The 27,019-nt window shown below is 44.6% G+C and overlaps 1 protein-coding gene across 1 annotated transcript in view; it reads right to left on the bottom strand.

The window, feature by feature from the left end:
• Positions 1 to 16,937: 16,937 nt before the first annotated feature.
• Positions 16,938 to 27,019, bottom strand: part of robo2 (roundabout, axon guidance receptor, homolog 2 (Drosophila)) — a 154,718-nt gene continuing 144,636 nt past the window's right edge. The window contains exons 25-30 of the mRNA XM_053423405.1: positions 25,850 to 26,070; positions 21,840 to 22,022; positions 21,227 to 21,385; positions 20,828 to 21,094; positions 19,344 to 19,538; positions 16,938 to 18,896 (exon numbers count right to left, since the gene is read on the bottom strand). Of these exons, the coding sequence (XP_053279380.1) occupies positions 18,895 to 18,896; positions 19,344 to 19,538; positions 20,828 to 21,094; positions 21,227 to 21,385; positions 21,840 to 22,022; positions 25,850 to 26,070 (1,027 nt within the window). The 3' untranslated portion in view covers positions 16,938 to 18,894. The remainder of the gene's footprint in view (positions 18,897 to 19,343; positions 19,539 to 20,827; positions 21,095 to 21,226; positions 21,386 to 21,839; positions 22,023 to 25,849; positions 26,071 to 27,019) is intronic.

Below are 27,019 nucleotides of genomic sequence, written 5' to 3'. Positions count from 1 at the left end.
TCCTCTCTTCTATGACGGTGACCTACTTGAGAGCAGCAGCTACACCCCTCTCACCTCCATTTATCTTTTTTTTTTCTCCCGGCGTGTGTTTGTATCTTTTCATTCAAAGCAGATAAAGGGAGCGATTGCTAAAGACAGGCCGCCGTCATGTGACCGGCTTCGGGTCGCATGTTATTTGACTGGTGTGTATTCCTAGATCGTGTCCAGAGCTTGTTTTATCGATTCTTCTTCTTCTCCCCCCTCAAAAAAGACTAATGAGCTCAGAGAATTCCAGCAGAAAGGTTAATACAATATTGAAATGTCAGGAGATTAATGATATTGTTCTTTCTTCCTATAGTCCTGTAGGGGCGGGTGACAAATGTCTTGCCCTTTTCGCTCCGTTCCTCCCTATTTGTGATCTTTTTAACTCTCCCCATCTCATTCTCTTTGTCTCTGCGTCTGTTTCCCTTTAACTCACCGTCTCCCTTCTTTTCCTCCCTCCCTTTTGCCTTCTCCCTCGTTCTCCTCCGCTGACCATGGTCTCCAGATGCCGAGGACTCATCCCTGCGACTGTGTGAAAACAGCCGCAGCTATATGTATACACACACACACACACACACACACGCGGTGACACAACACAGGAGATGGGCTGGTGCTCGACACTGTGTGCGGTTGTCAGCTGATGAATAGCGTTGATCCATCTTCATTAGATGGATCAACGCGATGAGATTGCAACACGGGGAGTTTGTCTTCTGTCGGGAGCAGAGGACTCGTCCGTTTGCACCGGACCATCAAACAGTGTATTGTTACACTCCGGGCTTCAAACCCTCAGCCGGTCAACGTGGTGCAGATGTTAACCGCTCCTTCTGTGTTCAGCGATTCTGCCGTGAAACATCTTGACTCCTCCTATGCTCCTGCAGAAGCCTGGCATGGGGTCCAAGTTTTTAATCAACTCTGCATAATTGGAGTGATTCCCTGTCTTGCTGTATATTTCAACCCATCTGTATAATTACGGTGAATTAAAGTCTTTGTCGGAAAGGAACGGGGAGGGAGCAGCCTCACGGAGACCCTCCCCTGCCAGCCCCCCCCCCCCCCCCCCCCCCCAATCCGCCACCAGCCCCCTTCACACTGGAGCTCACACAATTACACACCATCTTGAGAGAGAGAGGAAATTACCTCTTTTGTCATCTCGTTTTTTCGCTGGTTGGAGGCCAAACACACGCGAAGGAGCGTAAACGATAATTAATGCATCACAAACAACCCGTGTGCAGAATATCCTCCGTATCTATTTCGATATCACAGATCAACCAATTAGCGTTGCACCTTCACAGAGCGTCCCTGTTGGTCTTTGTGCTGTTTGCTGCTGCTCCAGGACCAGCAGCAGGGAACTGGGATCTTGCCCCTTGCTTTGGGGGCTACTGGTCAAGCCATGCCTCAGTGCAGTAATTGCATCGATGAGAAGAAGAGCAGTAGCTTGCAGGCGAGCACGGCTCCTCATTACTCTGCGTGACGCTCGCAGCCCTCAGGTCGGCCATTACTGCGCCGCGTCAATAGCTGATGCTGTTCTATGATAGAGGCCAAACGTTAGCCCTCCCAGGGTCATGTGATCACATCCTGCCTGCAGGTTAAAGGTGCAGGCAATTACTGGGACGCCAATTTATCTTCTGTCTGTTTCAGGTGAAGATCCTCGGAGTGGTTCAAATAAGACCTCACACAAGGAGAAGAAATGGAGATGCAACCGTTGTGTCTTTCTTCTGCTCAATGTTCTCAGCATTGCTCTTTTGATTCTGTCACTGGCGTCCCGGTCACAGTTTGATCCCCGGGCCCACGTCTCATTTCCTCACGTCTTCCGTCCTGCGGCAGACGACTGCTATCTCTCCTCCTCTGTGCGATCCCACAGGGGGAACACTCCTCCGATAACTCCTACCTCCGTCCAGGAAGTCCTGCATTATCCATGAAGCTACTGGGCCAAGTCATAAGGTTTCATTCTTTTCATTCTTTTTTATCAGACCTGCCAAAGCCTTTGAATAATTGCTCCTCTACAGTGTGGCTCTTTCCTTTATTGTTCTGAGTGGAGGCCAGTCATCGTTCAGCCTTTATTATGTAATTCCCAGGGGATGCATTCTGTGAGTAAAGTATAGCGGCACTAAAAACAACAGCAGTCATTATGAGTGTGATCATGACGGCACTTCTTGCTTTAATACCTGTTTGTTGATGACTGTGCTGTAGATTGACTCCACAACAGAAATCTAAACTCCCTGCTCTGTGCTTTCCTTCGTCCATAATTGAATCTAAAACGTCTCTGTCTTCATTTATTGTCTCGCTGGTCGTCTCTCCTGAAACGGTTGTCTCGCAATCTCATTCACCACTGACCTTGGCCCTCTCCCAATTTCCACCTCACTACCTCCCTCCCTTTTGACCCTCGCATCGTCCTCCCCTCCTTTTCGTCTCTCCATCATTGTCAATCCGCCCGCTAACTTCCCGGCAATTGCGGCTTTTCCCTCACGCAATGTTTCCGACAGACAATTTATACGGTGGCAGGACGCATCTATCTCCTGGAAGGCTGAGGAGTGCCTGCGTCTCGATAGCAGTTCCCTGACTCACCGAGGGACTGTGTGTCTTCATCTGTGCCTTTGTGTCTCTGGAAAGTTTGCTCTGAGTGTGTTGAACTCAGCGGCGTAAAATGAGAAACACTTAACTTTCTGGTGCTAAATCCTTTGTCTGCGCAGTATCAGTCTGTTTCATCGATTGAAATGACTGGTTATAATCAGAAAAATGGGGAATTAATGGGGAATGAATGGGACTGGAAGAAAAAATGTCAAAAGATTTAATAAATCCATCAAATGAACCTGTTAATTACCTCATGTAAGGCCATTTTTCAACGAGAAGAAAATTCAAAACCCAATGAGATCCGCCTGTAAACTTTTAATGTGCTCATCATAATTCCTAATCTTTGACCCACTTCACCTCCCATCAAGTCTCCTGTGCCACAGTCTCAGCCTCTTTAGGTCGGACCCGTCCCTCAGCTCGACTCAGCGTTAAGAGCAAAGCCCCCGATGGATGTGACTCCGAGTTCACATGCATTAACGTTCCAACCCGACGCCACTGGTTCTCCCCTCAGCTGCACCGCGATCCGCCCTGACGTCCTCGTGTCCTCCCCGCGTCCCGGGCCCGAGACGTGTGCAGCCAGCAGGAAGAGGCGAAGCTGCACCGAGCGCGTGCAACAGCAATAAAGAGCAAAACAAGCTGTAAGTGCAGCTTCGTGCTTTTTAAAGAACTCACACAGCTCCTCAAAACACTACACTGTATCTGATAATATCATATTCTGTCTTCCTTCCTTATATCCTCTTAATCAGTCATGTAATGAACTACGCTGGTACTGCTGTTAAGATTAATTAAACCCAATTACACAGCGCATCCAATGCTACAGCATCTTTATCTGATTACAATAGAAAGATCAGAAACTCATCACATTTTTTACACGAGGAGCTCCTCCACGCAATCTGATCCAGGACACAGAGACAAAGTAAATTAGCGCAAATATTTTTTCTTGGGGAGAGGACGAATCACATGCTGCACACTTTGTCACAAGTTGCGTTTTTCCAATTTGTGTTTGTAATTAGGGTGTGCAGCACCCCGACATCCAGCGGATAATCTGGCCTTTCTGTATTAGACGGGAAGTGGACCGTGAAAGTAATTGGTGAGTGTAGTAGCACAAATTGGATCTAAGCGTGATGCGGTTTTTATTCCTCCGAGGCAACATTTGCAAAACGATTAGAACAATGCTGCTCGGGGCACATTTAAAAATTAAATAAAAGCTTTATTACATATGTGTAGTGTTTATGATCAAGTGTTACCAGGTCCAGTAATCAACCTGGAGGTGGGAGGAAGAACTCAACGTCAGCTCGCAGGAGAGAAGACACCGAAGTTTACAGCCGAGGCTCAGGCTGCTTTCGATGGAGGGTAAATAAATAATGAAAATAAAATCCTAATGGTTTTCATCAGTCAACTGTTTCAAAACTCTTCCAATTAGGATTCCCATTTAGATGCCCTTGGAAAGAAACTGCCAAATCAAGCACAAAAAATATGGATTGAAGAGTTGTTTTGGTGAAAGACAATCCCACAGAGGGGCATTAACTTCTGCTCCTGCTGGGACGACTGTAGCGTGTTTTAAGTTGTGTGAGACTCATACAAATAAGATCATTAGAAACAAATTCATTAGCAAGTAACACCACTTGGTAATGAGATCTCGAGCTTGAGCGCGTAGCCACTGGGGGCTCGGTAAGCCTGCCAGAATCATACTGGTGTGACACCAGCTTCAAAAGCACAGGGATGGGATACATCTGCAGTCTGCAGACGCTGCAGCTGATAAATGGGGTTTTATCACTTTGGCAGAATCCTGACCAATATGCCCCGGCTGAATGCTGAACAGGGTTATTGTGTGGGTGGGGAGGAAGTGCTTTTCCTCTGAGGACAGGGAGGTGTGGGAGAGCTGGTCTCATTTGAAGCATGTAGGTATTGTGGCGACACACAGATGGACACGAGGTCCCTCCCCGACACAAAGCAGAGGAGGGGCTCCAGGAATACACTGCAGGGTTAGGATCAACAAGTTTCATGTAATAGGGAGTATGAGAAAAATCATAATCACGAATATTAAACACGATACCTCAATGACCATGGAAATATTACACATTTAGGCAAGACAAAACAGGCGACCTATTGCAGAACCAAAAGGCTTTTGTATTTTGTGTCGATGTTTGTTGTCATAATCGTTCAAAGCCATAATCATAATTGAAGTTCAATTAATCGTCCAGCCCTAATAGGGAGTGTGCGATAAGCTGGATGTAATATCTGTGATTTACAACTAATCATCTGATCAATCTTTTAAAGTCAGGGTTGGTGATCTGGAAAAGAGCGGGCTACACTTGGAAACTATGAGACAAACACATCTCACCCCCTCCCAACTGAATTCTCTGTGACTCTCTTACCTATTTTTAGATAATGGTCACATTTTCCTTTGGCGTAAGCTTAAAAACTACATGGTTAGGTTTAAGAAAAGAAAAAAAAAACTGGTTTGGCTCAAAGTAAGAACTTTCTTAAGGTCAGAGGAACTTTGTCACCATGGTTACAATGATAAAAATAGCATGTTAAGCTATCTGCTTCAAATGTGAAATGAATGACAGTCTCCTGTGTCAGAGTCCTCCTGTCACATACGGCAAACACAATCTAGCTTCCTCCTCTGCTCCTGTCCTGATTCGGCTGCTAAAGGTCGTCTAACAATATTGAGCAATTGAATTTTTATCTCAGACGTAAAAAAAGTACTTTTAATCTCAATTCATACCCAGACCTGTACAAGAAGTCTCAATCTCAGTTATGTAAATCGGATGGAAAAGAAAAAGTTAGGATTATATCCTTTGCAGGGATTCTGACTAGTTTTAGCTCAGATAACTTTGTGTTGCTGATGTTTCAGTTGGTCTCCACTTTAAGTTGTTTACATGATAAACAATAAGCAGCAGCTCCTCTGTTTGCCAACTTCTCTAGGTCTAATTGTCGGGTTCCCTCCCAGTTTGCTCTTTACGCTGGTGGCAGTAAACCCCCCCCCCCCCCCCCCCCATCGATTACCCGTTACACTCTGTTTCATGGTGAGCATGAAGGAACACGTCAACACCTCCGCACACACATGAAAGCCTGGCCATCCACACAGAGGAAAACCCCCTGACAGCATAAATTACCGGGTGGAAGAAGGTGAAGGCATGTGCATGTATCAAGCCCTGTCTGCTGTCAGAGGCGGGAGACGGGGAAACAAAGGGCGGCACAGGGGCTGAGCGACGAGAGGGGAGAAGGAGGCAGGACGTGAGGTGAACATGGCGGAGGGAGGAGGAGAACAGGACATTAGAGATAGAGAGAGGTCGAGGAGCTGGTCAGAAAACAGGACAAGAACAATCCTCCGGTGGGATCCAGTGGGACTGTCAGCTCCCATGAGAACAACAAGGTTCTTAAAGGAAGCAGAAACAGCCTTCAGTCGTCAGAGGTGGAAGACAAACCACCGCTGGCACAACCGTGGCGTGCTTGTTGTGTAGCTGGTGGAAGAGGAGCTGAGGAGCTGCGTGATGAGGGACACGTCTGGGCGCCTCCGCCATTGTTTCGGCCCAGTTGAGAACCATTTATCACAATGGGAGCACCTGGTGTTCACAGGAGGCTTCAGCAGAGCAGGAGCTGGTTCACCACGAGCCGAACGCCGCCGCCAACAAAGACGGTGGAAGTAGCAAACATCTCTGTGCACGTCTCTTCCCCTGTTCCCCTTCACGTCCACCCGTCTCCGCCCCCCCCCCCCCCCCCTTCCTCACGCTGGTTTCAACGTGCCTCCATCTCCTCATGTTAATTTGCTGCTTCAGTGACACGCATCATTGGGGGAGTCATTTCTAATAACCCCCGCCAGCCCCCGTACGAGTGCCTGTGAGTCACGCACTGAGATGTCGTTCAAATTATTAAGCATAATGGCGACAACGACGCATCTCCACAGCCGTGCTTCCTTCCTGACACGACCGCAGTTAGCTCGACACAGGGCCCAGCCAATCCACCGACGTCCTCCCCCCCCCCGGTGCAGATGAACCCCCCCCCCATGTCCCCATCTCATCTTTTTGAGAAGGAGCACGCACCGAGCCGCTGGGATGAATCATTTCATTTCCCCGAGCGTTTTGCCACAAGGAAAATCTTTTTCTTTCTGAAGCATCTCAGCGTGTCCCAGGCTCCTCGGCGTCCTGTCACACGTCGTGATGCTTCTCGGCTGCAAGAGGCTGAGGGTGGGGGTGTCTCTACCTCCGTCTCCCTGACCTGAGTCAAAGTCGCAGTAATTATTCATTCAGTCAGGGCCGTCGGGGAGGACGCGCCGGTGACATTTTCCCTCGGCGGCTTTGTTGTCGCAGATCCAAGGCAGAGAGGATTGTGTGAGCTCAACATCTGCTGGTTTTTTTTTCTCCCACAGCCTCAGCTTGATACAACTCATCTCTGCAGCTAAAGAAAATAACCGAACAGAGCCACAGGGATTCTCCTGCTCTCGTTTACAGGCTTCAGGGTGTAGGCATCACACGCAAGGCAGATGGCAAGAGGAAAACATAGCCAGACAATAACGTTTAATATTATTTTGGTCGTGTTTTTACACTGGAGATGTAAGAGGTTACTGCGGCGCGGTTCTGCCCTAAGATACACACAAAGTAGTGTAATTTGCTGAGAGTTGTGTTACCGCAGTCGTCAGGAACTCATTTTCTTTGTCCGTGTGTGTTTTCTGATTTCACAAACATGGCCTCCTCTGCCTGGGTGATGCCACAGTGATGTGGGTTTAAAAAAGCAGAAAGCAGATGCCAGGGTAATGAAGACAATTAAACCAGCAGCTGCACCATCTGCTATTGACCGTGACCGAAGTAATGAGTGGAAAAAAAGAGTGGAGAAGGAATTCTGAGAGCGGAGCGGCGTGCAGGTACATCTTCATCCTCGTCACCAGATAACTGCAGAGCCACAACGGCTACGTCAGGTCAAATAAAAAACGTACACAACAAGGTTATTTTTGAAGAAGTTAAGCAATAAATCAAGAGACCTTAAACATTTTCTAGATGCAGGATAACAAGACATATTCCTTTAACTCATCCGTTATCCTCTCCTCAGCCTCCGTTCCACTTCCAGCCTGTGTGGCCCGAGCTGGAGAAGATAGATGTTGGGGCAGCGTGTGAACCCAACACCTTTCTTGACTGGAAGAGATTAACTGATCATGGATCAGTGAGCGGTGACGTTCAGGCTCGGAGGCGCTGGACACATAACTTCTTAACATCCAGCACATTAATTATGATCAAGTTTATTTATGCGGCACTTTTCATAGATAAGTTATAGAGTAATTAACATGTATTAACAAGGATTAGGACATTTCAAGACTAAGGCAAATAAATGATACAGAAAATATATTGGAAGAAACCAACCAACAGTAAAAAACAAAACAATAGATAAGAAACAAAGAGGAAAGGAAAAGGAAGAAATAACCCAACAATAAATGATCATAAGATGTTGGCAATCCAATATTATCCAAGAATTGATTAAAGACTCTTTTAAAAAGATATGTTAGAAGAAGTGATTCACCAGAGAACCAGTGGACTCTGTTTTAAATGCCTAACCCTAACCCCTAAACCTGACACATTATGAAAGTTCATACATTTTGAGGCACAGAAATAACGTTTTCGATTTGCTTGTTTTTAATGAAGAAACATGTTCTATTTGTAAACAGTTCTTCATAAGACAGTTGAAGATTAAACTGTAAAACATTGACACTTAATCATATCTTTATTTATTTGATAACAACATTTCGTTATCAAATCTTTGCCATTTTCTGAAAATATATATTGTCCGATATGTATATATAATCATTTTTTTGACTGTGATGAATGAGACATTTTACACAGATTACGCATCTTCTAAATTGTTACGTAATGTGTGCAGCTCACTCTGAAAAACTCAAATCCGACTAAATCATATTTTTCATTATAAAATATAATTTTTTCTTTATAAAAATACAGCTCTTAAGTGGCGGCGCCTTGAAACTTTCAAAGTCCTTGACGAAGACTCGTATCTGCAAAACCTTTGCCCAGCACATGAGTTGAAGTGCCACTGCATGAAAAGCATGAGCAAGTTTCCACACAAGTTAGACATGAATGAAGAAAACCTCTCAGTCTGTTTTGTCTGAGCCGGTGTGTGTGTGTGTGTGTGTGTGTGTGTGTGTGTGTGTGTGTGTGTGTGTGTGTGTGTGTGTGTGTGGCAGGAAAGGATAGTTTTGCATATTTTCTCTCCACTTCATACGAGCAGAGACAAAGCCAGGCCGTGTTGCTTCTTTATTCCTCCGTGTGGTTTTCAAACACACGGCCGAGCGCAGGGTTTTTATAAACGCCTCGTTTTCATGGACAAGATTTCAAGGAAGAGGGACATGTGTAGTTTGGACTCACGGTCAAAGAAAACATTTCTCCTCTCTTTGATTCTCTCACATATAAACCATGGTGCATGTGCAGTAAAAAAACATATGTTCTATAAAATAAGATGATTTACGGAACGTGCAGAAACCCTCAGTAGAGAGGGAACTGAAGAGAACGTGATGTTAACATTAAATCCATCACAGCTACACGGCATCAGTCAGCTGAGGGGTTTATGTTTCCACTCCTTTTACATTATGGGTTCCAGACAGTGTTGGGCCCAGCCTTTAATTAACGAGAGTCGGACAAGGTTTTGGGGTGTCTCCCACTGTGTTCGTTAACACACATCATTAATCATGTGTGTGTGTGTGGGTGGGTGTGGGGGGGGGGTTCCATTAAGCAGGTCACTCAGGATCATGCTAAACAATTAGGCTTTGATTAAGAGATTGTTCATCAAGTCGTCGCACCAGCCGCCGGTGGCAGATTAAAAGCCCACAGGAGCAGGATGTGGCTCCGTCCTCACAAACACGTGTGCTCTCTGTCAGTAAACGACAAGTGTACTTAGATACAAACATCCAGTGGCAACACAAACACACACAGACACACACACGTCAGAAAGTTTAACAGGCAAACACTGCCTTCTTTTCTCCAGCTTCTCTCGATGCCTGTTACAATGCGACGCCAATCAATTACTGTTTATTTCTGCCGACAACCGTTTTGCTCTTGAATTCACAGCTCTCAGCTTTCACCGACGTCCCTGCTCTCAGCCTGAACAGTTTGAAAAGACTGCAAGGTTGAAACGTAAGGCCGCCTCCCACTCCACACCGGAACACAGCTCGACTGCAGAGCTCAAGGAGAGCAGATGAGTGGAGAGAAAGGAAAACGTGTGGGCAGGCAAGGATGTCGGGGAATGTGAAAAGAATACGGTGGGATGAAGAATGTGAGAGAGAGAGATAACCTTCATGTGACTATCGGCAGAGAAGAATACAGACGTTCACGTGTCTGTCAGAGGAGCCGGAGAAATGTCACGGAAATGTACGAATTAAAAAACTTTCTGTGAGGCTGATTCTCCGTCAGCAGCATGGAAAATATGAAATGTTGTGTAACCTGCATTTGTTAAACCTGGTAAAAAACAAGAGTTCAACACATCTGGGACACAACTGCATCATTTTGCTGCTTATACTGTCAAACACATGATCACATGTGTCAAACACACACGAGCTGCAGAGCTTCACAAGTTTCACACTGATACGAGGCAGCAGGGATATTCTGTGATATGATCGACACAGTTCACACTCTGGTAATTTGGTTTCCTCAAGCAGAGAAGAATGTGTCTGTGCTCGGCTAAAGGAAAACATCACATCTATTCAATACTAACGTGTTGTGAGTAAACGTGTTGAGCTCTGTCTTCGCATTTGTCTCGTTAGAAAAACACAGGCTGCTTTTGATAAGGAGGGTGTGAAATGTAATAAATCTGATTCTGCAAGTAAACGTTCAAAATCTGTGGCTGAGAGACTAGATTCTGTCAAAGAAATGTTCTGGTAACTAGTTTGAGGTTTCAAACTGTTAACAGAGATGAGTCCAAATATCATCAGGTCCTATACTGGCTAGAAAAAGTTCCACTGGTTTTATGTCAAGTGGAGAAACATTTGATATATTGTCTGTTGCCCTCAGATGTTAATTTAGCCTCAGTCAGTTTCCAGATGGGATCTGAGATTAAAATGTTTGTTCGGTGACCTGTCGCCGATGCGTCTAAAGTGAAGTCCCTGTTAAGGTAAAGCTATGTGTTGTTATTGTTGTGTTGTGTAGAGGAATTTGCAGGTTATATAGAACACAGTGTTTGCAATACAGAAGCTGAATATTTATGTAAGATCAGCACTAAAACAAAAATAATTAATTTCTCTCTTAATTGATTTGATAACATTTTAATAGTAGATTTTTTTCAGCCTTTTTATAATTTCACACAATAGAGGATTAATGTAGAAATAATGTTCCTATTAATCACTGCCAATAACTCTTAGTTGAACCCCCTGATGAGAACAGGGATGTTCTCCCTAGTGTATTTATTCTAAACAGAAACACAGTCTCATTCCAACACAGACTGTCATTAAGTACAACCAGCCAGTCCTCAGACCCGGTGACTCCACTGCCCCTGATTCTGATTCTTAATGAAGAGCCACAGGAGACCAGGCTGCTCTGTGACTCAGAGCTCGATGCATGGAAACGTGTTGGTCAATAAAACAACGCTCTCGTCCAAACAGCTGGAAAATCATGTGGCTTCAGGAACGGTTATCAAATGTGGAGCTATGATGGAAATATATAAAGGATGGGAGAGGGAGGGAGAGGGGGAGGGAGAGAGAGAGAGGGATGAAATGCAAATCCACGCCGCCTGCCCCCAGCAGCTGGTTTAGCTGTTTGACATGTGTGATGAATGGTGTTGCATTGGTAGTGCTGCCCTCTCACCTCCACTCTGTGTCACCAGCACAGAGACAAAGAGGAGGAGGAAAGAAACGCAGCACGAGTAGAAGATGCTTCCTTTCATCAAAACACACACACACAGACACACAAAGACACACAAACGGTCTTCTGTTACTTGTGAGGACACAGAATGCATTCCCCTATACAGACTTTACATTATCCATTACAGGTACTTAACCTTATCCTCAACCTCTTTTAACCCTAATCCTATTACAGACATCTGAAGCTGTCAATGTCCAACACTGAGGACAATGATGAGGACACTTTGCTCTGTATTTGCAACTTCAAAATGTCCTCACAATAGGAGACTGACAGGATTATAGTCCACTTTTAAAAACACACACACTGAAATGTTATGCCAAATTCACAGGAAGGAGGATGAAGGCTACAGAAAGGAAAGAAGAGAAATCAGTGTCTCACACACACGTCTTGAAATATGTTTACGACTGGTCAGGTTGAAAATGAGCAGCACTACAGTGGGAATGTATGTAGCCAGTAACATGTGTTGGGATTTGACCCCAAAGTCCCAGCAGCCCACTTAAAAGTACTATTTTGTAAAAACATAATTGGTCCTCGGCAGAACCCACTGATTTCTGCTTCCACTTGAAGTTACAATGTCACTTGTCCATTCTCAAGCAACAAGCTAATGTCAGTTTGTTAAGTGTTTTGTTTCCTTTCCCTGATTTCACAACAGATGATACACACAGACACAACATATTCAAACATTTATTTATAATGTCAGGGTATTCAATCCTGCCCAGTATCGTGTAAATGAATTTAAATACTATTATTTTAAGAATATTAAATATGCCTATATTTGACCCTCTGGTACTCTGCTTCACATTGAAGGTTTCAAACCAAATTATATCCACACAAGTCAAAGATACACACACACATGCATATACACAACAGATTTCCTCTCCCAGTACAAACACTCATCTAACATCCAAACATCCAAGTGCACACTCACTCACACCCTGATAACTTGTATATCTGCAGTGTGTATTTGATGAGCAAAGCTCGTTTCCCTCCGCCAGGCTGACCAGTTTTTTTTTTCTCCCTCCACAGACAATCTCCCCCGATGTCTGATGCAACAATAACAAGCTCGTATGAAAGCAGGAAAACAGGTAACGTCACAAACTGCAGATCTGCTGCACACCCGCAGCAACGTGAGAAATGAGGAAGAGGTGGAAGAGTGCACACTGGTAAACAGCTGGAAACAAGAGATGGGAGCGGAGCTGGGAAGTTGCTGTGTTGGCAAAGAGCAGAGCAGTCATTATCACACAAACACAGACACACACACACACACACACACACGGATGAAGAGGTGTGAAATAGGAGCAGATCCTGCAGACCATATACTGATGTGTTTGTTTAAAGGGTCGGGATGGACTGCTAAATCTTTTCAAAATATGAAATCAAAAACAGTTAACCATCTCAAACCGTTTTTTGACTGTGTGGGGGTATTTCATGTATTTTGCATTAATGGTTCTGCTTTTTAAAAAGAAAATGTTTTAAATCCAAAGTCTGAATCTTGCACTAATATAGGCTGTAACACGTGTGAGGGTCTGACAGTCACTTCGGACAGATTAAGAATCACTGTGTCATCAGAGCAAAGGGGAAACAGCATCACTCTAAACAGGTAATCACTCTAAATGCAAAACTTAAACAGCAGAACAGGAGGCAATTTTTAAAACTCAGTCATGAACACATGAGGATAAACTGAGGGGGGGGGGGGGGGGGTTCTCCCACTGCAGCATCAGTCATTAACAGATAAACAGCCGAGTAAACAAGAAGTACTTTTCTGTCTTTTTGCATAAATACACTCAGCTGAGATAAAAACTGAAAAACTGAAAACTACTGACATTTAGAAGAAACAGAGAAAGTTTAATCTAAATTGGTTCACAAACATCAGATAATAATCATATAATATAATCAGATTCTACTGAGTTACTTTTTCATCATGAAGATAAATGATAGGAGAACTTAATGTCACATCGCATTTTAGAGAAATGGACCAAAGACAATCATCTTTATATTATGATTTACATTAAAAATGAAAAGGTGACACAGCAAATATCAAATTAAAACAAATAAGAACAAAGCAAAATCACTCTACCAGATGAATAAATAAAGTAGTTCAGACTGTAGAGAGGATATAAGCCTGATTTCTACTCCTGTCATCATATGATATAAGTTATATGTCAACACAGTATATATCATTTTTTTTTTAGCTGTTGAAGATAATTTAAAAAATACCTCAGACCGGTGAGTCACTTAGATTTTACATTTCCTTCAGACGCCTGCAGCTGCCACCAAACTGAAGATGGCTCGACTCCAACAGAAAACCACACCAGTAAATAAACAGCCTGCGAAACCGTCTCTCTTCCCAGTAAACCAGTTATTAACAAACATTAAAAACAACAAAGTGAACTCACCTTTTGTCTCCGTGTCCGGGAGCAGTTCACCAGAGGAGGCAGGTGCAGCCGCAGCTTTAACCGACATCCTTCTACAGAACTCTGCTCATAAACCTTTAATGTTTAATACCTCTTTGTCTGAGAAGATTAGAGGTAACGACATTTAACCTCTGGACACTTTCTCTTCACAAAATGTATAAAAAAACAAGGCAGACAAACAGAAAAAGAGTTTATCTTGGTAGAGATCGATTATATTATCACTTTCAGAGCTGTAAGGAATCACTGCTTGCAAATTAAAACGTGATTTTATAAATAAACATTATATTGCTTTAGATATTTATGTCATTACTAGTAAATGAGCTCTCCTGTTGCCGGGCGGATGCCACCTTGTCCAAATGGTTGAGTCTCATCCTGGTGCTTTGACCTTCAGATCAAGATCAACCCCACAAATTAAGTGATATCATGGTTCCAGTGTATATATTGAGCCTTATAATTAAACCTGTGAGGGAAGAGATGATGCTTTAGTGATGTCAGTGTAATATTGCACCAAACAACAATGATTTTCTTGTTTCAAAATAATAACTGAAGTGAGCTCTAATTTCTGAACCCAAACTGCACCCTTGAATTTGTCATTTACAGCAAACATCTGGCCTGACACCCCACACAGGCAGCAGCCTCCCACGCCGTGAGGCCCATTAGTCCCACGCAGCATCCAGACAGCAGACGACCCTCTGGAGCTGGCGCTCGAACATGTGAAGGGGATGAAACGGCTCCAGCTGCAGAGTTTCCATCACCACGTCCAAATCTTGCAGGGAGAGCGCAGCCCCTCTGCGGTGAGGAGACATTCTCTGGGCACCGGAGGAGAAACAACTTCTTCTTCTTCTTCTTCTTCTCCTCGTTTGGGAGGTCGGACAGCGTCGTTAACATTCCCTGAAGAAACGAATGATGATGATCGTCAGACACCAGCAGACTGAACACCGTGTCCTCCACCAGCACAGAATCAATGAGACGACGGTGAACACTGTTCTTTTCTGAGGTCAGCTCACACATCACTCCGCTCAATGAACAATTCACCACAGCAGCTACACACACGTTTCACCGCTCGCCTGGGAAACAGGGAATCACGTGTGTGGTCTGTGTGTCGACTGTTCCAATAGAAAGACTGATCCCACAGAGATACTATGGAATATGTTTGGTGGGCAGATGAGGAACAGCTCATTTACATTTGCTTTGTAATTCTGATCACAACGGTTGTATTTAAACAGTTTTGCATAATTTCTTCCATGAGTCATTTTCCCTCTGAGCCTCACCGGAAGCAGCTTGAGAGTGTGAGAGTGATTTAGCAGATTTAAGTTTGTGTTTGATGCTCCGCTGCAAGGATCAGGGTACGGACTGGGTTTGACATGAAGAGCACAGCTGAGTCAGGAGCTCTTTTAAAAACACACACACACACACACATAAACACAGTCAGCTAAACGTCTTTAGTGCAGATATACACACACAAATAACATCAGAAAATAGCTGCACACGTTTTTGCAGAGTCAGCAGTATAAAGACAAGAGGGGCCATGTTTTCGGAGAAACAGGCAAACTTGCCAGATTTCATTGTAGCTATAAGAGAGTAACCTATAAACGCTTCAGTTATGGATAAATGTGATTCCTTATTTTTACTTTTACTTTCAGTTTTGATAATAGACTGGTAGCTATCTGCAGTATGCGTCATAATCCCACCTTCTCCAGGTTAGTGAACTGGACAGGGACACAAATAAAGTCGAAGCACGTTCAATATTTATTTTCTTGAAGATAGTAGCTGTCATTTTCAGTTCTCATCCCTCCATTTGTTTAAAAGAGATGTTGTTCATCTTTATTTACACTTAATTGAATTTTTTAATCTGTTAATTACGCTGCACCAGAACATTTCTATCAGATACAAATCATATCAGGCATTTTTTTCATTTTTCAAAAATATTTTATTTGATATTGATCCAGGTACAAGGAAAGAAAGGAACATGGATTTATCTTACAGGACATGGGGATGAGACTGTAAAAGGTTTTATTTTCTTGAGCCACTCTCTTCTTGGACAAGGACATGCAAGTGAACAAAGAAGGTGGTTTACAGAAAAAGAAAAGAAGGCAGAATGTACCGTACTGTAGAAATGGCGTCGGACCGAGGTGTCACCTCGACCCGCACTGTACAGAAAGACTTCACCCAACAACTTGATCTTTTTGTCATTTTTAATCTTGTTTTTATAGCAAAAAGGCAACACACAGAGAGGCTACAAAGAACCAACAATATTGAGAAAATGAAAAGAGAGGGGAAAGCCAAAGTACTTTCATCCTTTTCCCTCAAATGTCTTGACAAGCAAATTGTGAGCCCTAGTTTTTTGGCTCATGTGTTCAGAAAGTTTTTTTTAGTTTCTTTTAGTTTTGACATGAGAGGAGCAGTGTGGTGAACATGCAGGACGAAGAGTGACTCAGACGAGCGCCGGCCCCGGCACCTCACCGTGCCCCGGGCCCAGCGTGCCCCTCACCTCCTCACGGCCTCGCTGCTCGGCTCTGACAGCAAACTTTACAAGGAACGGAAAAAAAAAACACATTTTATATCCCACGAATCTTTATGCATATTTTTCACAATATACTTTTTATTATCATTTTAATAAATACAAAACGACACTGTGATTCAAAAAGAAAAAACAATGAGCATTAAAGAGACACTCAAACGCATTAGACATTGGAAATATCAATCTTAATTTGGTATGTTCTTTAACTGACATCTTGTCTTTAGGTGGCTGAGCCAGCGCATTACACTCGGAATCAAAATCCACGGCAGGAAAGAAAAAGAGGGGGATGAAAGAATCGGACGTGAGAGGGACGTTTCTGTCAGTGACAATGGAATGGCATAACCAAGTGGAGCTGTATATGGATATATACACATATATATACACATACATAAAACACCACCAGAATGTAAAATAACCTGAGATACTCTTTGCACCTCATTTCCAGAACACTGGCCACTGGGCGGAGGATATAAAATGACGATGGCATGACAACAACAGTACAACAGCATCTGACGGCCTTTAGTTTTCCACCCCCCCCCCCCCCCCCCCCCCCGGTTTATCAACATTAGCGGTACAAAAAAAAAGACAATAAAAACAAACAGTCATCGAACCACAAAAAATCCTGAAACAGTAATATTAAAAACGGTCGTTGTAATCAGAGTTTCTGAGTCTTGAGAAGGCATACGAAGAAAAAACAAGCTTTTCATCAATAGAAGGACAACCGATAAAAAAAAAATCAAGGGAATCCGAGGTTTGAGGAGTCGGGCAGACGCGTGTGAGGGAAAGTGTTCTGCTCCAAACTGTGACTGGAGACATGAAGCAGCCGACCTGCTCGTCAATGTACAAAGGCTTTTCTCCGCTATCCCTCCACCGTCGAGGGAATCAAACACCAACTCAAAAGCTACAATCCTACACACACACACCGATTCCTCCCTCGAAGTTACTGACACTTGACTGTGGTGATCATCGAGGTTTTCGGTAACTCAGGCACCAAACTTTAACTGCTTTATAACGGATCATCTGAGTTTAACAGCCCTCAGGTGAACTGAGCAGGTCGATGTGTTGTTTCCTCTAAACGACCGTGTGCAGTGTCATATAATGAACATTAAACGGTAAGTGCTCTGAAAAGCAAACAACATTAAAAATGGATGGAAATTAAAATCAACAAAAGAAAACAAAAACGTAAAAAGATGTAAACAAATTATATTGCTCCACTGGTATTTTTCAGGTAAGTCTGGCAGTATAATGGATACTGATCACAGTAGCTCCCCCCGCTGTCTGTGATTTGTGTTTACCTATTAAGGCCTGAGAAGAATCATGAATCTGTCTGTAAGTGCTACGACTGAGCTACAGCCACAGATCCCAGTGGCTCCTCCCACCCCGTGACTGGTTTATGGTGAGTCTGCGTTATGCCGAACGAGGAGCGTAAACTTTGTGCGGCTAAAAAATGATTTAGGCAGTAAATCAAAAACTTGAAATGCTTGGAGACCATTTAAAAAAAATAAAATAAAAGAGCACAACATTGTCTTGGAAAACAATAAAGCCTGGGGGCTGCTCCCAAAGCACTGAACTCTAAATGTTTCTGATAAACTATTATTATCAGGCAGCAAAATTAGGAATTACATGATCAACTCGGTCACCATCAGCAATAAATACAGTATCGTCTGCATATAGTTCTTCTTCCAGCCTCGTATCTGTTCCTCAGACCTTCGGGAACCTTGTGTGTCTGTCGCCCGATTCGTCTACACTACGGAAATGGGCACGTTACTTGTTGCTGTGCGTCAGCAAAGCCTTACTCTTTAATATCTCTCTGTACATTAGTATATAATTTTCTTCTCTTTACAGTACAGAAACTCCTCTTCACATATTCTTCCGGTTCTTCATGTCAGCAGGAGCTATGTTTTTGTGCTTATCACCAAAAAATTGCAGTGCAAAAACAATAATTAATAATAATAATAATGATAATAATAATAATTAATGGTAACTATTAACAAACAATGGATTATAAAACAATTATTTTTATGGCACGGCAGCCACGCAATTCACATATAATACAAATAACCAGATAAAACCAACTGTTCCTGTATATGGAAATAAAAAGCTCAAACTGAATTAGGCTTGCATAGCAATGCAACAACAAGTGACAGGTTATATTTACAGGAAACAGAATTCCCTCTTTCACGAGGGCAGTTTTCAGAAAAATTTGTTCTCATATATGTTTTCTTTTTTTTTTGTTAAACTTGACTTTTTTTAACAAAAAGAAAAATCTAAATAAGGTAGGAGGTGGAAAATATTTTCTTGAGGACGAAAACATAGTGAGATGTACAGTATGTCTGTGTCTATACATCACATTTACAGTTCTGTGACACTGCCTCTCTCCGCCGTGCCCTCGGCTGCACCCCCTCCCTCCGAGAACACACAGCTCAGGACAAAGTTCGATGCCCCGACAGCGAGGGCGTCATTCTCTCGTGGACAGACTGAGTTTCCTCCAGTTCACATCCCGGGCAGATCACTCTGTGAGAACGACGACACATGACATGAAAATTAGTTGAGACGAACAATATAAATTGTATATTTGTGCGCCTGATGCAGAGCTGGAGCCAGGAGCTGATTGACTTAGCTGAGCATAAATCAAATGAAACCTTATTGGCCAAATATACCAAATTCAAGGTATTTATTTGTAGTTTATGATAGCTATCATTGCACTGAAAGAAAATACAGGGGATAAATTTACAGCTAAATAAAGAGACTTTATCAAGTTTAACAAATATTGTTATTTGTTAGCTAAAAGACTGGAAAACAGCGACACAGCAACAGCAACACCTCTAAAGCATTAATTCACATATTGTGTCTTGTTTATGTATCGTTATTATCAAATTATGATTAGATTATGAGAGGATGGTGAGAGTAGTCAGACCCTTTTTTTAAATATCTCATAAAAAACATAAATGAATTACTCACATAACTCCCCCGAGTACTGATTCTGTCCGTTGGTCCCCAGGAACTCAGCGTGCTCCGTGGCGGTCCACTGTTGTGGCTGTCGTGGCCCCTCGCCCTTCCGTGGCCCCGTCGAGCCCTTGGAGGAGGCTGTGCCGGAGGAGCTCTGTCCACCGGGGGAGGGGAACGATGGTTTACTGTATGGCAGGCACCCTTCCTCTGGAAAAACACATGCAGGAGGGAACAGAAGGCCCAGTTTGAGTTTCAAAAGTAAAGACATCATGTGACTTTTAATTGTTGTGGCGGAACAACATCTAACATCTGATGCGTGGGGACAAAGAGCACTTTGGACAGCCCTCTCCTCCGGACATCTGCAGAGTGGCGGTGCCAAGTGGCGCAGCCAGGGTGTGCCACAGAAAGCACTCTGCCTCGCACATGGCCTTGCAGCTAGCAGCCTTATGAGGGGGTAAATACAATAACAGAGGGACCACTGGCTGCCGTGGCACCCCCCGCTGCAGGGCAGCATAACATTGACCCTCAGCAGTCTCCGTCATTGCATGAAATCTCATCAAACTGCTCCCCACTGCTCTGCTAATGACTGTAATGGAGCCTGCCCCGACCTCAGTAGATGCCACTGTGAATCAGTCAGCAGTATGACACTTATGGGAGTTTACCTATGGGGTGTTGTAGCAAAGATGCTGATTGTGGCACCTGTCTTTGTCTCACAGTCTCAAATGAACTGTGCGAGGAAGTCCTGGCTCAGAGAGAGCCGGGTGCACAGCATGGAGATCCTTAATGGTTACAAACGCACATGCATATTCACATGAACACACAGATGGGGTGTAGAGTGGCTCCTGTTTGTGTGAAAAATGAGAGCTGAAGCGATTAGAGTGCATTTCAGTGGCTGGGGGCCTCCTGCCTTACTCGGAGCAGAGCGAGCCAATATTGGCAACAGTTACAGGGGCATTGGGGAGGCTGGGGGGGTGGGGGGGCTGAGGGGAGAGGGGGGCATTCTGGAAACCAGAGCAAGTGGCAGACAGTGCAATCTGTTCATGGGAGCCTGGTCTCAACGCAGCATGGAAGCTCACTCCAACACAAGAACTTAGAGAACAACGGCTCACTACAAAGGCTCATCCGCAGAAAAACTCTACTGCCCTGCTATAATGAAACCAATGATCTCTTTACTCAAATAAAGTCTCAAGTTTAAACAAGAAAATGTCCACTTCAGATCTTCAGTATCGTTTAGAATGTGCAGCAGAATGTTTTTTATTTTCTTCACCATGGTAAGTTCTACGTAAGCCAAATTATTTGATTATTGATTGTGTTTGGTTGGATACGAATACGTTTGGGGATCTCCAGACTTTTCCTCCTTCACAGAATGCTAACATGCTAATGCTAACACGTTGATTAAACAAGCGAAACATAAAATAGTCACAACTACAACCATGTCAACGTTAACAGGTTAATGAGCCTGTTAACTGCAGTCTTCAGTCTAGTTTCACCTGTACCTGTTATGTGTCCCCTGCGTCCGTCCTCAGCCCGGTCCACGGAGCCCAGCCTGTCTTGGGCCTGGCGATAGTGTTCCAGAGAAGTGCGTGTCTGTCTGTCCATGGAGCTCTTCATGTCCTCCGGCCCAGACAGGGGTCCTGATAATGGCGTGCGCTCCAGAGAAGAAGCCTTCCGCTCTGTAGGGGGCGCCATGCTGGTTACGCTGCGGGCCCCCTGGATACGACTCTGCCCCTGAGAGGGAGGAGGCTCAGGTGGAGGAGGTAGGTCTGAGGTCGATGCAACACAGAGTAAATCACATTAATTCAGTTATTCAGAAACTGTAACTTTGTCAACACGACACAAAACCTCAAGAACTTTCCACATAAGCTACTTAAAATGTATTTCAGTCGCAGCCTCACCGTCTGCGGCAGCTTCTCTCCGGTGGGGGGCTGTGCCCTGGCTCCGGGGCTTGCGTGTGGGTCGGGCGGCCCTCTGGTGGCCCAAGCTGTGTGTGCCGACTGTGCTGCCATCTGTCGAGAATGGACTGCTGGGCCGGGGCCTGTGGGACAAGCCTTTACCTGCAAGAAAGATAATGGACCACAAAGCCTGCCGGTTAATAAAGACATTAAGGAGCCAACACACAGTGGAGCTGAGGCTGTCATCAAAGAGAAGGTTTTTATTAATCAAGATCCAAAAACCCTTTTTAGAAACCAAAGATGAAGGTTTTCATTAGAAGAGAAAGCACTGAGGAAGTAGCAAGAACAAAGTCTGAGACCAAGTCAGAAGATCACATGGGCTGAGTTAGGGTAAAGGAGAGAGAGATACCAGCAGTCTAGCCACAAACAGCAGGTCCCATGCACAACCTGGGCACAGTGTCCACAAGCAGCAGAGGAAATCACCAGCCAGCATAATGTGGGAAACACCAGCCAGTGTCTGACAGGGGGGAACAATTAGAGCAGAAAAGAACAGATCATCTGCCGCTGGAAGAAGTTCCAGTCCAGCAGTGGGAAGCTGCCCCCCCCCCACACCAACCTCTCTTGCTGAGGCTAGTGCCCTCCAGGCGGTAGCCTGCCTTGTCTGCAGCGACCACTAGGGCCTGGGCAAAGCTGCATTGGGTAAAGATGGAGCCATCGGATGAACTGCCCATACTGGACCTATGGCTGGAGTAATAACGGTCATCCTCCGAGGCTGAGCCCCACCCATTCACCATGGACCCTGGGGAACACCACAGGTTACAGGCTTTCTGGATTTGATTTGTATTGGAATGCTTCCATCAGTGGATCATTTATATTTTATATATCTTGCCGAACACCTGTGCTGTGATTTAGATGAATGGAAGTTCTGATTGATCTTACAGATGTTAGAGATGAGATAAATATCTAGACTTGAATGAATTCAGATTTGCTGCAGGGCATTTCTTTTCTTGCAGGTGGGTCGATTTATGTACTCACTCTGTCCAACCTGCCCTTGATCATCTATTACAACCAAATGCAAAACATATAGCGCATGTACACACACCCACAACCAACCAACCACAACACAACGTAAATAAACACACACCAGAGTTTACAACTGACTCTTCTTTTTTTCTTTACAGGGAACAATGAGCACACCTGTGTGGAGCCGTGTGAGCTGAACAACAGCCTCAGGTGACACAGATGAAGCTTCTCACAGAACAGCGGATTGAATCCAACACCTGGTGCAGTTTGTTTTATTGCTGTTTGAAATGCACAGCCACCACCGACTGGAAGCTTCATTAAAGGTGTGTCACTTACAAGCTGCTGTAGTTACACAGACCTCTGCTCACATGCTACTTCATAGATGGTTGAAATGGAAGATTGAATCAATTTTCTATTAGAACACAAACATGATCAGCTCTTTGATGGAGCTGACAGAACTCACATGAGGGAGAAGTATAGATATTGTACAACGTTTGACCGTTGGCTTGTATAGATGCGCTACTGTAATTATTTCTTCATGCTCTGATTTATTTTTTTTTTTTTCCACCAACACAGAAAAAAAAAAGAAGCCAGGCCAGCACTTCAAATATAAAAAACTATCAGCCTGCCAATAAAAATATGGCACTTTAGCAAAGCAAAAAACACGGAACAGTCGGCTAATGTGACAGCTTTCAGTGGGACTGGTTTGGCAGACTTTGCTGAAGTGGCCTGAACCCAAGTGCCCCGCTCACACACACACAGACACACACACACACACACTCAATCTCTCCCTCACACAGAACACAGGAGTGATGTGATTGAACAGGCTGGTTAAACGGGGGGGGGGGTTAAGGTTGTTGAGACAGAGCGATCGGGACACAAAGTTAGCAGCAGGATTAATTAAAAAGTGAGTGTGATATTAAGGGGTTGGTTAATCCAGGATGGCTCACAGGGTTCAGGGATTCAAATGAACACAACAACACAATCAGCTGCTCTCAGACGACTCTACTCCACCTCTTGGAAAAACAACATTTAAATCCTGACGTGGAACCTGTGGTTTCTTTTTTGAGATACACTCGGACGTCCCTTTTCAAAGAGTTTTTTTCCAATTTTCCATCTGTGAATCTCTTTGCCGCTTTAATGGCATGTTTCAGAGAGGCGGTAACTCAGTCGCTTGAAGTGGCTCCAGGCGGTTGCACCTTCAACAGCTGAAGTTGCAACAGATTTTCACACCTAATGCAGTGAGATGCTCTCCGATTATTGGAACCTTCTATAAAATATAAGCTTACATAAGGTTGAAAAGCTCCTTACCCAATCCATTTGTACTGCGCTAACTGAACTCCAGGGCTGTAACTACCTTGAGCCCTCCATCTTGTCTGGCAATTTTCTTTGAAATTCTTTTCTAAGATTTTTTTTTCCTTTTCCTTCGAGAAAGAAAGAAAGACAGCAATTCCACTGGGTCCAATCCTCCCACAAAGAATAGAGCAGATAATGAAGTATGGGCCGTGTGAGCCAAAGCACTGAAGCTTCCAACTCCTCCGGCTCGGCTAAGGAACACCGCCTCAGCAAATCACTTCACAGAATGACTTTTCTGTCGTGCTACCTGCCACTTTCTCCTGCTGAACCTCTGGAGCACTTCTATGCTCAGAATGAGAGTCCATCAAACGCTGATCATTGGATTATAATTTGATAAAAATTCATTCAATTTTCTTTTGCCCTAGAAATGGGATTTTTCTCCAGATGCTCCAGACCTAGGTTCAGCCCATGATAGTCATTTTATCTTGTCCTGAACCTCAGCAACGGACCAAACCGTGTTTTCTAAAAAACCACAGACTGGTCCCTGACGTGCTCGACACACTGACAGAGCAAGACCAGTAAACGGGAGATGGTTGGGGGGGGGACAATAAAAACCTCAGCTCAGGTCCCTCCTGCCACTAAATCTGATTTATAGGGACGGAAACCCTACTCTGCATGTCATTAAGCAGGAGAATCATTCCCTGTGATGAGCAGGCGTCTCTACCTGCCGACAGGAGACGTGACCCCCGCTCCTCACAAACCTGGGACGGCTTTTATGGGAGAGTAATCGCCCAGAACAGCTCCGCTTTCCGCCCATTGTCGCTGTAACAGATTCCCCTGCCACCACGTCCCAGCTCTACATGAGCAGCACCTCCTACACAGGGAGCCGGGTATCACCTGCCTGCTCCCTTCATCTCTGACTCAGGCCACAGTGCAGCACCCACCAACATCGGGATTTACATTTATCTTATCTGAGATGAAAAATGGCCCCAGAGGACGAAGCTGCTTCTGTTTTCTGGAGCATCGGTGAAAATGTTTGATTTACCGGCCTTTGGTGGAACATTATGAAAACAGACCTATTTCCATATTATTAAAACAATGACAAATCTATCGAGCAGGGCTTGACAGGAGTCTCACTCCCACCCTCCCCTATTTGTACAGTCTCAAAATGGTGGCCGCAATAAATCTCCCTGGGTTCCCCCCCCCCCCCTCTCTTCCTGCTGCTTGCCCCGGAGCCGGGACCGTGTCTGTGTTGTCAAGCGATGGGGTGCGAGGCCGACTCTCAGGGAGATAAGAGGAAATAGTGCTGTCTTCAGAGTAATACAGTGGCGGAGAGATGCAGTAGATTGGGGCCCAGCTGCTGCTTTATATTCCTCTAAATACATCAGCAGTAGAATGTGTCAGCGCTACCAAAACCGCTGCTCCATCATCCCAGAGAAAAACTACTTTTTGGGGTCTGCTGCTGACAGGGAGGACCAATGAGAGAGAAGAACCGCCAACCGTCCTGTTCTCAACTCCCTCCACCTCCAGCCTCACTGTCTGCTCACTCCAACTTTCTTTCCACACATACATTTCCCCGTTATAGATTTTTTATTTCTCAGCCCTCACAGACACTGATGGAAGAGCTGATAGATACTCACTTCAACAGTACTGTGTATCACAACCTGTCCCTCAAATACACAACGGGCACATGTCACACATTTTTACAGCCACCCCTAACCTCCAGTAAACAGATGGACAGCGTGGCCTGGTCAGTGTGAGAGAACGGAGAGTCGGCTTTGCTGCTGCCGTGCCCTTCATGTGTCCCCCCCCTCCGACAGAAGGCTGTAAAACTTTTCAGTGAGTTGTAAAAATGGAAATGGGGCCTCTATATGCCGCACGTGGAATTTATTTCAAATCTCCTCAGGAGGATGTGGGTGCCTCTGGTTCAATCACACTCGCTCTCTCCTGATGCTTTGCTTCTCCCTCTTCTTAATTTCCCGCTCACTATCCTGTTTAAAATTCATGGACTTTCTTATCTCTTCTTTATTTATTTTTTTGGGTGGAATGATAATTATAATTCTCCAGAGTCCACCAAAAGTGCTTTAAAAAACGGAATGAGGGGCACTCAGTAGGCATTTGGGAATTAATATGTAGCAGTCTCATGGAAAACATGTCAGGAACAACTATCCATTTACTGTACACCCAGTAAAAGTGATAGAATTCATTTATATTTGATCAAAATGTAATAAACACTGATAAAAAAGTATAAACAATAATAATAAACCACATCGCAATAACCACAATTAATTCTCCAGTACACCTTACCTGTTAAAGAGCTGTCCAGGTTGTCCATGCTCGAGCCCGGTGTGTGCTCAATACCACGGGGATGCCTGGCTCCGTAGCCTTCATCCTCCTCCTCCTCCTCTTCCTCCTCCTCCTCCTCCTCATCCGGCATGTCGGTCTCCTGGTCGGAAAGCATTGTGCTCGACACGTAGCCCACTGGAGGAGCGGGAGCCTGAGGAGGAAGGGAGCTGCTCTGCATGTGCCTGGAAAGAGGAAGAGAGAACTCAGTACACATCAAGGCATGTGCAGGGGAGTGGCATATAGAGAATACAGGGATTATTCAGTAGATGTGAAGGTGAGTTATATAAAGGAGGGTGTACGAGGCCATGTGGAGCTCATTTTAGAGACGGCTGTCACACATGAAGTGCTGAATAAATCTACCAAATTCCACTTCTTCCTCAGTGCCGCGAACACGCTAACACAATGACCTGTTAATTGCTGCTGTTGATGGCACAAAGACACGCGCCCCGGGCCTGTCGACACATGGCAGTCACCTCTAGCGGCGGCCGACTCCACTGACAGCCACGTTTGTTCGGAGAGTGCCGCGTCTTTGGCGCAGTCTGCAGTGGGAATTGGTTGTAATTACCGGCCCTCTGGTGTTGTCAGAGATGCTCTCTAACCAACATAGTCATTACTGGGTAACATGACAACCCTTCCTGACAAACCCCCACCACCACCACCAGCACCGCCGCCACCAGCAGGACTGCTTCACTGTTATGAATGAATCCCATAATTCGGTGGATGCTGCGGTGCCGACAGAATGAAGAATTGTCTTCATCTGACTTGCATGAGCGCCACAAACATGGAAATTCGCTGTATAGGTGTGGGAGGAGTAAACAACTGGGTGGGAAATTGTTTCTCTTAGGGTGAGTAAAATACAGCAGCCGCCTAAGTGGTAGCACGGGCCCATTAAAATGGTACGATAAATGGGTTTATATCTCCACTGCACACACAGCTGACACACAGCTGACATACTGCAGGGCCTGAATAAATCCAGGCAGCAATACACACAGGGCAGAATGTACAGTAAGCATTTTAAAATGACAGCACTGCATTTATTATCAACTGTGAGAATAAATCCTTCAAAGCAGAGGGACTGATGGATGGATGCACAGATAAATATGGAGGCAGATAGATTGATAGATGGATACA

This window comes from Pleuronectes platessa, chromosome 5 (genome assembly GCF_947347685.1).
Source record: "Pleuronectes platessa chromosome 5, fPlePla1.1, whole genome shotgun sequence".
Lineage (NCBI taxonomy): Eukaryota > Metazoa > Chordata > Actinopteri > Pleuronectiformes > Pleuronectidae > Pleuronectes > Pleuronectes platessa.
This window is presented reverse-complemented; position numbering and strand designations above follow the sequence as displayed.